The sequence below is a fragment of the Crocuta crocuta genome, unplaced genomic scaffold, assembly GCF_008692635.1.
Source record: "Crocuta crocuta isolate KB4526 unplaced genomic scaffold, BGI_CrCroc_1.0 scaffold334, whole genome shotgun sequence".
Lineage (NCBI taxonomy): Eukaryota > Metazoa > Chordata > Mammalia > Carnivora > Hyaenidae > Crocuta > Crocuta crocuta.
Window position 1 is genome coordinate 358,705 of NW_027533260.1, and position 13,894 is coordinate 372,598.

The 13,894-nt window shown below is 40.4% G+C and overlaps 1 protein-coding gene across 1 annotated transcript; it reads left to right on the forward strand.

The window, feature by feature from the left end:
• The first annotated feature begins 2,303 nt into the window (after positions 1 to 2,303).
• On the forward strand, positions 2,304 to 3,358 carry LOC144217519 (vomeronasal type-1 receptor 4-like). The gene is given in 2 exon segments (XM_077747124.1): positions 2,304 to 2,622; positions 2,625 to 3,358. Coding segments are annotated over 2 exon segments (1,053 nt in total).
• Positions 3,359 to 13,894: the final 10,536 nt, after the last annotated feature.

Genomic DNA, 13,894 nt, shown 5'->3' on the forward strand with positions numbered 1-13,894 from the left:
GGCTTCCTCCCAGTTACACGTTGCAGGTGATCATGTACTTTCCACTAGGTAGATGCCCAGAAAAACATATGTGTTTTGTTGTGAGAGTCCTGGGCTGAGCCCAGGAAATGACCTGTGTAAAGAAGAATTAACTTCACCCTAAGGGAGGTCTGGCCTTTGCCCTCTGCTACTGGAGTTGATCTCTAATCATTTGAATATCATGCCTGATAGCAGTGTCTTTGTTTGTTTGAAGGTTTGATCACCAGGCTATCTAAAAATGAGGTTTATGATGACCCTTTGGGCCTGAAGTATCCTGTACAAAATTACCTCTGGAAGGGCTGGAGGCTAAAGGTACCAGTTCATCCTGAGGACAGAATGGACAGTGAGGTCAGCCAAGCAGAAGGTAAATGGTAGAGCTGTATTAAGACCTCTGGGCACCAAGGCTTGTGAGAGCCACCCTCACTGGCAATAGCCCATAAGTGTTATCCCGTATGGACCCCAGAAGGTAACACTTCATGACTCCACAGAGAGAGGACAATGATGGGATACACACTGGGTACATTTCCTGGACTCTACTCCATGCATCTCTTTCCTGTCTGATGTTCACTTGTTCACTTTCCCTGTACAAACCACAACAGTGAGAAGAACTGCTCTCACTGAGTTCTGTGAGTCCCTCTAGAGGACTATGGAAACTGAGCGTGATTTGGGGAAGCTCCAAACTTACTCTTGGTGTCAGCACTGAGTGTGGTCTTGTGGGCACAGCAGTCCCTTTAACTCCTCTGTCAAAATAAAGCTCTCAGGGGGAAGGGATGGTAGTACATGGAAAGGTAGATTTCTCTGTTGCAAAATTCAAAGAATCATTTTGACTATTATACTTTATGTTTCTTCTTTAATTACAAGATCAGTGAGTGCCTCTAGGAAATTTCAGCATAAGTTAAGTCTAGAGAACTCTGCTAACCCTTCACTACAGTTGAATGAAGAAAGTAGCTTTGGCTTCAATGATACTTCAAGGATGGATACAATCTGCCTGTGAAGCCATCTGATTCTGGTGCTTTTACTTGTGTTGGACATTTTCTCAACATCTATTTCTATGGATTTTGTTTGTTTGCTTAGACTCAGTAGCACAGCTGGAATCGATATTGCTAAAGTATATTTTCCTAGAAATTTCTATATCATTTCCAAATCCATTACCATTTAGCTCTATTAATGTGTCCAATAATTTCTAATATAAATGAATATCAAGTTTTTGCTTCTCATTACAAAGTTTTCAATTAGCTTTTCTGATATCACTTATCCTGAATATTTCAATAATGCTGCAACTTAGGGACTGAAAATTAAGAATGATATTTATTTGGAGTAGAACTTCTCAAGAAAGCAGTGAATCCAGTGAGACACACCTACTTGGCTACCAGTCCCCCATGAGTCAGACTTCAGTAATTCCTGTTCCTTTCCTAGGAGACCCTGCCTACCATAGGGATCATCAAAGAGGAAGAGGTTTTCTTAAACATTTCAGTGGTCTATTTGAAGATACTCAGAAGGAACTTTTCATTGGTCTTCATAATTGGCAACTGGGAAACAACTTCTTCATGAGTGTTCTCAGCTGCCTTCGGCTATCATTGTGTGTATAAGAGAAATGATAATTACACTTCCATGGGAGGTGAGGTCACAGATTCACAGACCTTTATCTGAGCTTGGCTGCCTCCCAACCACATGTGCTGGCTGTTGTGATTCACACAGAGCCAACACTCCTGACAACAGGAAAGAGTCCAGTGAGTACTTCTATTTCAATCTGGGAGGCACAGTTTACAAGGAAATGTGGTCTGAGTAATGTAAGTAAGTAAATAAGTAAGTACTTGTGGTAGAAACAGATTCAATAGCAAAGCTAGAGAAGGGGGAGGAAAACCTCCTCAGTTGTGAGCTGAGCAAGTGAAGACAGACTCACAGTGACTCCTAAAATAATATAATGATATCCCCACTGAGGATGACTGTTGGTGAGGAATACCAATGATATTAAAATGGGTTTTCTTATCCACGGAAAGACTTAGTTAAGAAATTGATGTTTTGCTCACATGTCCTTAGAAGAACCACAGCCTACATTCACTATATTATGAGTGATGTGCTTATAATGCTTTTATGGTTATAATGAAGAGTCGGAAAGAACTATCAGAATAAGTTCACTTTGTGCAGAAACCATGTAATGGACTTTATTTCTAGAATAAGCCAAGTATGTGTAAGAAGTCTAGCTCTGGGTTTGTGATGCTGGTGCTTCTATCTCTTACTACTTCTTCAAGCCTCTGGCACTCCCACAGAAGCAAACGAACAAAATGGCTGTTGATGTCAAAACCTTCAATGAACCTTTTGTTCACAGGAATGATTGTTGCTATAATTTAAGGGGAAATGTACTGAATGATAGAATAGCTTCCATGGATTTGGCAATAGCAATCATCTTCTCATCACAGATGATAGTTGGAGTCCTGGGAAACTGCTCTCTTCTTTACCATTATCTCTTCCATTACCACACTGAAGGAAGGTTGAGACCCACAGATCTGATTCTCAAGCACCTGTTTATAGCCAGCTCCCTGTTGATGCTCTCAAAAGGAGTCCCCCATACATTGGCAGCTTTTGGGGTGATATATTTCTTCAATGATTTGAATGCAAACTTGTTTTCTATGTTCAGAGAGTGGGCAGAGGGGTGTCCATTAGCAGTATCTGCCTCTTGAGTGTCTTCCAGACCATCATGATGGTCAGCCCCATGAACTCCTGGTGGAAGGATCTTAAAGTCAAAGCTCCAAAGTACATTGGATTCTCCATTACCCTCTGCTGGATCCTGCACATCATGGTAAATTTTATCATTCTTGCTTATGAGTTTTATGTATCTGGGAAACAGAGGAGCAAAAACATCACAAAGAACAAGGATTATGGATACTGTTCTATTTCTGATCCTGAGACAATGACAGGGCGACTTTTTGCAGTACTGACAGTATTCCCTGAAGTTTCACTTTCTGGGCTGATGATCTGGGCCAGCGGCTCCATGGTCTTCATCCTACACAGACACAAGCAGCAGATCCAACACATTCACAGCACTAATGGCTCCCCCAGACCCTCTGCTGAGTCCAGAGCCATCCAGAGCACACTTGTGCTGGTGAGCACCTTTGTATCTTTTTACTTCATCTCCTCTATCTTTCATGTTGGCGTTGCTCTTATTGATAATCCCACTCAGTGGTTAGTAAACATCTCTGCCCTAACTTCGATGTGTTTTCCAACTGTCAATCCCTTTCTGATCATGACTCGAGACTCCACAGTACTCAGGATCTTCTTTTCTTGCATAAGGAACACAAACTCTCCTAATGTTACCAAAAAATGTAAATTGTATGTTTAGCCACTGTTAGTGCAGAGCCTGATCCAGGGTTCAAACTCACAAACCATGAGATCATGCCTTGAACTGAAATCAAGAATCAGATGCTGAATTGACTGAGCCACCCAATCACCTCCAAAAAGTCAATACAGCATCTTAAAGCATAGCCACATGTCTTTCTATGATGGACCCTGTGTATAGACATTTTAACAGTATTTGTTCTTCCTATCAATGAGCATGGAATCATCTTTCCTTTTCTTTGTGCCATCTTCTATTTCTTTCATCGATGTTTTACAGTTTTCAAAGTGTTAAGAAGTTTGCCTCCGGTTAGGTTTATTGCTAGATGTCTTATTTTGGGTACAATTGTAAATGGGAATGTTTTCATTTTCAAAGTTTGTATTTAATGAGACGTGTGGGTGGTTCAATCGGTTAAGCCTCTGACTCTTGATTTCAGCTCAGGTCATGATCTGGTGGTTCATTTGATGGAGCCCCACATCAGGCTTTGCACTGTCAGCAGGGAACCTGCTTGGGATTCTCTCTCTTTCATGCTCTCTCTCTCTGCCCCTTCCCCACTTGTGTTTGCTTGCAAGTGCTCTCTCTCTCTCTCCAAATAAACAAAACTTTAAAGTTTGTATTTAACTTCCAGTTACTTAACATACAGTGTAATATTAGTTTCACACATACAATGTACTGATTCAACACTTTCATGCAACACCCAGTGCTGATCACAAAATTGCACATCTTGCTCCCCATCACCTATTTAACCCATCCCCCATCCACTTCCCTCAGGTAACCACCAGTTTGTTCTCAATAAGTAAGAGTCTGTTTTTTGGTGTACTTCTCTCTCTCTTTTCCCCCCCTTTTGCTCACTTATTTTGTTTCTTCAATTCCACATATGAGGGGCGCTTAGGTGGCTCAGTCAACTGAGCCTCAGTCTCTTGATATTGACTCAGGACATAATCTCAGCTTCTGAATTCAAGGTGTGTGTTGTGTTGACAGCGGGCAGCCTGCCAGGACGAGCTCTCCCTCTCTCTCTGACCCTTCCCTACTTACACACTCTGTCTCTCAAAACAAATTAATAAACTTAAGAAAAAACCATTAAAACTCCACATCTGAGTGAAATAATATGGTATCTGTCTTTCTCTAAATACCTTATTTCATTTTGAACAATACTCTTCTAGCTGCATCCATGTTGTAGCAAATGGCAAGATTTCATTCCTTTTTATGGCTACATAATATACCATGTCTTTTTTACTCTTCTTTATTCACTCATCCAATGATGGACACTTTGGGTGTTTCTATAATTTGGCAATTGTTGATAATGCTGCTATAAACATTGAGGTGCACGGAATCCTTTGACTTACTGGTTTTATATTCTTTGAGTAAACACCTAGTGGTGCAATTCCTGGGTCATAGCTAGAGACAAGGGAAATTGTTTTCTTTTTTTTTTTTATGGTTTTTTTTTAATGTTTTATTTATTTCTAGGAGAGAGAGAGAGAGAGAGAGAGAGAGAGACAGCGTGAGCAGGGGAGGGTCAGAGAGAGAGGGAATCACAGACTGAAACAGGCTCCAGGCTCTAAGCTCGCAGTCAGCACAGAGCCCTACGCGGGGCTTGAACCCACGAACCACGAGATCATGACCTAAGCCAAAGTCGGACGCTTAACCGACTAAGCCACCCAGGCGCCCCGGGAAATTGTTTTAATTTCTCTTTCTGCTGTTTCATTATTCATCTTTAGAAATGCAACAGAGTTCCACACATTGGTTTTATATCCTGCAACCTTACCAAATTCATTTATCACTTCTAGTAGTTTTTTGGTGGAGTCTACCATATGATGCACACATACACACCCACAGAATGTGGGTGAAATTCTGGTACAGGCTACAACCCGGGTGAACCTGAAAGACACGCTAAATCTAATAAGTAGGACATGAAAGGATATATATGGTATGATTCCACTTAAACAAAGTACCTAGAGATATCAAATTTATAGACGCAAAGTAAAATTATGCTTGCCAGCAACTGGGGGAGGGGAAATGGGAAGTTATTGCTTAAGGGATAGAGTTTTAGGTTGAGATGATTTTAAAATGCTGGAAATGCATGCTGATGATGATGGCACAATATGGGAATACCACTGAAGTGTACAATTAAATATGGTAAAAGTGTCACATATATTTTATGTTATGTATATTCCACCATAATAAAAAGGCGCAAAACCACAAGATACCTCATTATACCTACTATGATGAGTGTTATGTAAAAAAACAACATAAAAATAACACATGTTGGTAAGGATGTAGAAAAACTGGAACCCTCATACATTACTGGAGGGACGGAAAATGGCGCAACCACTGTGGAAAATGCAGTGGCAGTTACTCTGTAAGTTAAACAAGAACTTACCATATGACCCAGAAATTCCACACCTATGTATGTATTCTAAAGAAATGAAGACATGGAAGAGGTCAAAGATACAATCTTGCAGGTATAAAATAAATGACATTGAAATGTAATGTGTCACACGGTGATTAGGGTTGATAACACTGTATTACATATTTTGAAGTGGTTAAGGAGCGCCTGTGTGGCTCACTCTGTTGAGCACCCCACTTTGTCTCAGGTCATGATCTTGCAGTTCATGGGTTCAAGCACAGCCAGACTCTCTGCTGTCAACAAGGATCTTCTGTCCCCTCTCTCTTCTCCCTCTCCCACTAGCCCTCTCTCTCTCTCAAAAAATAAATAAAACATTAAAAAAATATTAAAGTGGCTAAGAGAATAGATCTTAGAAGTTCACACACACACACACACACACACACACACACACAATCTGAAACTAATATAGTGGTATATGTCAATTATTCTTCAATACAAAGAATTCAAAGAGAATTGAAATAGAAGTTCAAAAAGAGATATACCAACATGTTCACAGACGCTATCTTCAGGAAAGCCAAAGGAGGACACAAAATGTGTAAACATACAATGAGAATATTGTTCAACCATAATAAGGACTGAAATACTGATACATAATACAGGTGTTTTCAACCCTGAAAACACTATGCTAAGGGAAAGACACCAGAAGCTAAAGTTCACATATTATGTGACACCATTTCTAGGAAATATGCAGAAGAGTCAAATTCAAACAGATGGACAACATATCAGTAGTTCCCATGATGGTCAGAATGGGACTGAATGGTTAATGGGGAAGAGGGTGTCCTCTTGCAGAGAATAAAATGTCATGGATGGAAGATCTTGGGAACATGACAGAGTAGGGGGACCCTGAGATCACCACATCCCATATTTATAACTAGATAACATGCACATCCAGGTCAATACACTGGAGAGCGATCTGAAGACTGGCAGAACAAACTCCACAACTAAATATAGAGAAGTAGCTGCATCTGAAGGGTTAGGTCAGAAAGGCAGGGGGAGGCTGCCCACAGGACAGAGTGAGTTCCATTCACAGGGAGGACAGACTAAACCCTCACACCGCAGGCTCACACTGGTCAGACTAAACCTCATAATGTTTGGCTTTAAAAACCAGAGGGGTGGATTTCTGTAAGTTTGTAAAAACCGGTGGGACATGGAGCCTGGAGCTTGTAAAGTCAGCTAACTCAGCCCTAGAGGAGGTGGGGGGTGAATAATGGGTGAGTCCCAGCCCTTAAAGAGACAGCAGCCTGTACAGAGAGGCACACGAACATGGCATTTGCCCAATGCGAGGGAAAACGGGAGGCAGATCTGTTCGTACTGATTTCAGAGTATGTCTGGGACTTCTTTAAACATGAGGGAGCTGGTAGGTGTCATTTTCCTCTCCCACCCACCAGTTAAACACAGAACCACCTGCAGGAAGCAGAGCTGCACACAGTCACCTGCAGCCTAGGCCAAGTGCTCAGGGCAAATTTCATTAATGTTGCCCACAGACTCCTCCAGCAGCAGCACCCAGTCACATACCCTCAACTACTGTCCCGCACTGGGATCACCCACTGCATACCAGCAGCCCTGGTACACAGCGTCCAGCTATCATAGTGCTCAGGGTGATCTGGCATAGGACCAGCGGCCCAGGACACATTTGCTAGCGCCGCTGCCCGACTCCCAAATTCCCTGGCAGGCACTCCCCCTCATAACTGGCTTCCAGGGACCCACTAATATCACAGAGAGCAAGTACAGGCCAAAACAGGCAGAGAGTCAGTGCCCACAACCACACTGAAAGGAAAAGTGAACCAGACACAACAGCAGGGTATAAGCAACACACAGAAGATACTCTCCTAAAGTGCTGGGTTCTGGTGAGCAGAGGACCTGCACTGTTGGCAACTCCAGTACCTCCTCTTCATACATCACTACTTTCAAGAACAGAAGACACAGGTGATTTTTCTAACACACAGAAACAGACACAGAGGGGCAGTAAAATGAGCAGACAGAGATAACTATCCCGAACAATATAATAGGATAGGCCACAGCCAGAGATCTAAGCAAAACAGATGTAAGTAACATACTGGATAGAGTATTTAAAGCAATAGTCATAGGGATACTCAACGGACTTGAGAAAGAGTGGAAGACATCACTGAGACCCTTAATACATATTGAAAGAATGACATGGAAGAGGTAAAGGCCTCAATAAACACATGAGAAACAAATTTTGTGGAACAAATAGCAGGACTGAAGAAGTGACCTAGAAGACACTTCAGTGACCTAGAAGACAGAACAATGAAAAGTAATTAGGGTGAAAAAAGAGAGAAAAAAAGATTGACACAAAACAAGGGCAGACTTAAGGACTCAGTGACTCCAAAAATATAATAATATTTGTATTACAGGACTCCCAGAAGAAAAAGACAGAAAGGGGAGCAGAAAATTTATTTCAAGAAATAATTACTGAACATTTCCTTAATTTGAGGAAGGAAAGAGATATCCAGATCCAGGAGGCACATAGAACTGTCATCAAAATGAATAAAAGCAGGGGGAACTCGGTGGCTCAGTTGGTTAAGTGTCTGACTCTTGATTTTGGTTCAGTTCATGAGGTCAAGCCCCACATCGAGCTCCCTGCTGACGGCACGAAGCTTTCTTGGGATTCTGTCTCTCCCTTTCTCTGCCCCTCCCTTGCTCTCTCTTGTTCTCTCTCTCAATATAAATGAACAAACTTTTTAAAAAAGTCAATAAAAGCAGATCCACCCAAAGACATGTTGTTATTAAATTTGCAAAATATACTGATAAAGAAAAAGTCTTATCTAAAGGGCCACAAGGCAAAAGAAGTCATTAACTTATGAGACATAACCCATAGTGCAGCAGATTTTTCGATAGAAACTTTGCAAGCCAGAAAGGAGTGGCATGATATCTTCCAAGTGTTGAATTGGAAAAGTCCACAGCCCAAGCTACTCTATCTCAAAGGCTATCATTCGGAATAAAAGGAGAGATAGGGTTTCCCAGACAAACACAAACTAAAGGAATTTGTGATCACTAAACCAGTCCTGCAAAAAATATAAAAGTGGAACACTAAGAGAAAAGAAGAGACCATAAGTGACATTATAAACATAGGGAACACAAAAGCAGTAAAAATGAATATTTCTGTAAAAAGTCAATCAAAGAACTCCCAAGTAAAAAGATATAAATAATAATAACATATGCCTAAAATCTGAGGAGGATGGAAGAAAAGAAAGGGTCATTTAAGTGACCATCAACATAGACTGCTATATGCTGAAGAGATGACATACAAACCTAATGGTAACTATATATAAAAATCATTAAGAACATGCGAAGAATAAAGAACGAAATCCAAATATGTCACTAAAGAACATCAGCAAAAAATGAAAGGGAGAAAGACAAGAAAGGATCAGAGAAACTCTTCAGAAACAATATATAACAAATAGTAACAGGACAATAAAAATATATCAGCCCATTTCTTCACTGGGTTGTTTGTTTTTCAGGTGTGCAGTTTGGTGAGTTCCTTATAGATTTTGGATATTAACCCTTTATCTGATGTCATTTGCAACTATCTTTTCCCATTCCGTCGGTTGTCTAGTAGTTTTATGGATTGTCTCCTTTGCCTTGCAGAAGCTTTGAAAGGCTTGCTGAGGGTTGTATAAATATGTGATAAACTATATAGAAAAGTAAAAAATTATTTAAAAAATATATATCTATCAGTAATTACTTTCACTGTAAATGGACTAAATGATCCAATATAAAGACACAGGGTGACAGAATGGATAAAAATAAATAAATAAGACCCATCTATATGCTCCATACAAGACACTCATTTTAATGTTCATTTAATTTTGAGAGGTGGGAATTCCAAGCAGGCTCCACGCTGTCAGCACAGCATCTGACTTGGAGCTCTAACCCAAGAACAGTGAGATCATGACCCAAGCTGAATCAAGAGACAGAGAGACAGATCAAGAGACAGATCCTTAACTGAATGAGCTACCCAGGCACCCCAGACATTCATTTAGATGTAAAAGCACATGCAGATTGAACATGAGTGGACAGAGGAATATCAACCACACAAATGGGTGTCAAAGAAAAGCCACAGTACCAATTGTTATTTCAGAAAAACTAGACTTTAAAACAAAGACCACGGGGGGTGATGGGCATGGAGGAGGGCACTTGTTGGGATGAGCACTGGGTGTTATATGGAAACCAACTTGACAATAAACTATTTAATTAATTAATTAAAACAAAGACCGTAACATGAGACAAAGAACACTATCTAATAATAAAGGGGCCGATCCAACAAGAAGACATAACAATATATATAAACATATATAAATACTTCTATACCCAACACAGGAGCACATGCATACATTAAACTGTTTACAAACATAAAGGAACTGATCAATAATAATACAGTAATAGTAGGGAACTTTAACACCCACTTACATCAATGGACAGGTCATCAAAACAGAAAATCAACAAGGAAACAATGACTTTCAATGACACACCGGACCAGATGGATTTAACAGATGTATTCAGAATATCTCATCCTAAAACAGTAAAATATACATTCTTCTCAAGTGCACATGGAACATCCTCCAGGGTGATTACATATTAGCCCATCAAACTAGCCTCAAAACATTAAAAAAGTCCAATGTTATACCATGCATTTTTTTCTGATCACACCACTATGAAACTAGAAGTCAGCCACAAGAAAAAAAAATTAGGAAAGACCAAAAATATATAAGCTTGAATTACCTGTTGTTAAACAATGAATGGGTAAACCAGGAAACAAAAGAGGAAATAAAAATGCACATAGAAAAGCCTGGAAGTCCAAACCACAGCAATCATACAACAAAAAGAAATAAAAGGAATCCAAATCGGTAAGGAAGAAGTGAAACTCTCACTACTGACACATGACATGATGCTCTATATAGAAAACCCAGAAGACTCCACCAAAAACCTGCTAGAGCTGATAAACAAATTCAGTACAATTCCAGATTACAATGTCAATGTACAGAAACATGTTGCATTTCTATACACCAATAATGAATCAACAGGAAAAGAAATTATAGAGACAATCCCATTTACAAATGCACCAAAATTGTAAGATAACCTAGAAAAAAATCTAACCAAAGAGTTGAAAGATCATTACTCTGAAAACTAGAAAACACTGATGAAAGAAACTGAAGAGGACACAAAGACATCCAAGACTCCTAGCTTGGAAGAACAAATACTATTAAAATGTCCATTCTGGGTCCTTCGCGCTGGGCCTCCTTACGTCCATACAGGTGTGTGGGACCACTTCCTTTCTGCAAGGAGGCAGCTTGCACTTCATGGACAAATTTCCTGTCCAAAGAACAAAGCACCTTTGAGAGAGGAGACCAGAGGTCTTCACAAAGAACACTCGAGGGGACAGAGGGAGAGGGTCTGCAAAAACTGAGGGCTCTTGCTTCCCAGGAGGATGGAATGAGAGTCGCCATGAATCTGGAGCTCGATTAACTATTGTCTTATCCTGTGAAGACCATTCTGAGAGACAGCCAAGAACATGGCTGGATGGTGAGGGAGGAGGCACAGTGCAGGGCCACCCCAAGAAATAAGCCAAAGTACACATGGTAGAGACGCTCAAATAACATTATGAGTAGGGAAATAAAATAACCAAAGTCTCAACAAGAGAGACCAAGAGACACCATTCAAAGAACACTTCCTGAACAGACAGACCCTGAACAAAGAGCCTTCTTAAATACAGCAGGACTCGGAGGTGCAGAGTGCATAACAAGCTTTTAAAATTAACAAGAGATAGAAAGCTAACCAAAATGATGAAACGGAAGAACTCTCCTCTAAAGAAATTCCAGGAAGAAATGACAGCTAAAGAACTGCTCAAAACAGATATAAGCAACATAACTGAACAAGAATTTGGAAAAATAGTCATAAAATTAATCACTGGGCTTGAAAAAGACATGGAAGACATGAGGGAAACTACTGCTACAAAGACGATGGAGCTTAAAAATAGTTGTGGTGAATTTAAAAAATGCTATAAATGAGATACCTAACAAAATGGAGGGGTCAATGCACAGATTAAAGGGTCAGAAAGGAGAATAAGTTATTTAGAAGACACAATTATAGGAAAAGAGAAAGCTGAGAAAAAGAGAGAGAAACTGATCCAGGAACACAAAAGGAGAGTTCAAGAGCTCAGCAATACAATCAAACGGAACAATCTCTGTATCATAGGAATTCCAGAAGAGGAAGAGAGAGGGAAAGGCACGGAAGGAGTCCTTTAACAAATTACAGCAGAGAACTTCCCCAATCTGGGGAAGGAAATAGACATTGAAATCCAAGAGGCATAGAGAACTCCCCTCAGACATAACTTGAATGGATCTTCTGCACGACATATCATAGTGAAACTGGCAATTTATAAGGACAAAGAAAGAATTTTGAAAGCAGCTAGGGATAAAGGGGCCCTAACATACAAAGGGAAACCTATCAAAGTGGTTACAGACCTATCTACTGAAACTTGGCAGGCCAGAAAGGAATGGCAGGTAATCTTCAATGTNAAAAAGAGAGAGAAACTGATCCAGGAACACAAAAGGAGAGTTCAAGAGCTCAGCAATACAATCAAACGGAACAATCTCTGTATCATAGGAATTCCAGAAGAGGAAGAGAGAGGGAAAGGCACGGAAGGAGTCCTTTAACAAATTACAGCAGAGAACTTCCCCAATCTGGGGAAGGAAATAGACATTGAAATCCAAGAGGCATAGAGAACTCCCCTCAGACATAACTTGAATGGATCTTCTGCACGACATATCATAGTGAAACTGGCAATTTATAAGGACAAAGAAAGAATTTTGAAAGCAGCTAGGGATAAAGGGGCCCTAACATACAAAGGGAAACCTATCAAAGTGGTTACAGACCTATCTACTGAAACTTGGCAGGCCAGAAAGGAATGGCAGGTAATCTTCAATGTGATGAACAGAAAAAATATGCAGCCAAGAATCCTCTATCCAGCAAGCCTGTCGTTCAGAATATAAGGAGAGATAAAAGTCTTTCCAAATAAACAAAAATTGAAAGAATTCATCATCACTAAACCAGCCCTACAAGAAATCCTGAGGGAGACCCTATGAGGGAAATATTGCAAGTAATGCAAGATACCAGAGACACCACCACAAGCATGAATCCCACAAAGAACACAATAATTCTAAACCCATATTTTCCAATAATAACAGTGAATGTAAATGGGCTGAATACTCCAATCAAAAGACATAGGGTAGCTGAATGGATTAAAAAAAAAAATCCAAATCTCTGCTGTCTACAAGGGACTCATTTTAGACTGGAGGACACCTTCAGATTGAAACTAAGGGGATGGACAAAGGCAAGGGAATCAAGAGCAAAAATGAACTATTGGGACCTCATCAAGATGAAAAGCATCTGCACAGCAAAGGAAACAATCCATAAAACTAATAGGCAACTGACGGAATGGGAAAAGATAGTTGCAAATGACATATCAGATAAAGGGCTACTATACAAAATCTAAGAGGAACTCCCCAAACTCCACACCCAAAAAAACACTAGTCCAGTGAAGAAATGGACAGAAGATATGAACAGACACTTCTTCAAAGAGGACATCCAGATAGCCAACAAACACATGAAACGATGCTCAGCATCCCTCCTCATCAGGGAAATACAAATCAAAACTACACTGAGATACCAACTCATGCCACTCAGAGTGGCTAAAATGAGCAAATAACAGAACGCGAGATGCTTGCGAGGATGTGGAGAAACGGGCACCCTCCTACACTGTTGGTGGGAATGTAAACTGGTGCAGCCCCTCTGGAAAACAGTGTGGAGGTTCCTCAAAAAATTAACAATAGAACTCCCCTATGACCCAGCAATAACACTCCTAGGAATTTACCCAAGGGATACAAGACTGCTGATGCAGAGGGGCACATATACCCCAATGTTCATAGCAGCACTCTCAACAATAGCCAAAACATGGAAAGAGCCTAAGTGTCCATCAACTGACAAATGGATCAAGAAGATGTGGTTTATCTATACAATGGAATACTACATGGCAATGAGAAAGAATGAAATCTGGCCATGTGTAGCAACATGGATGGAACTTGAGGGTGTTATGCTGAGCGAAATAAGTCGGG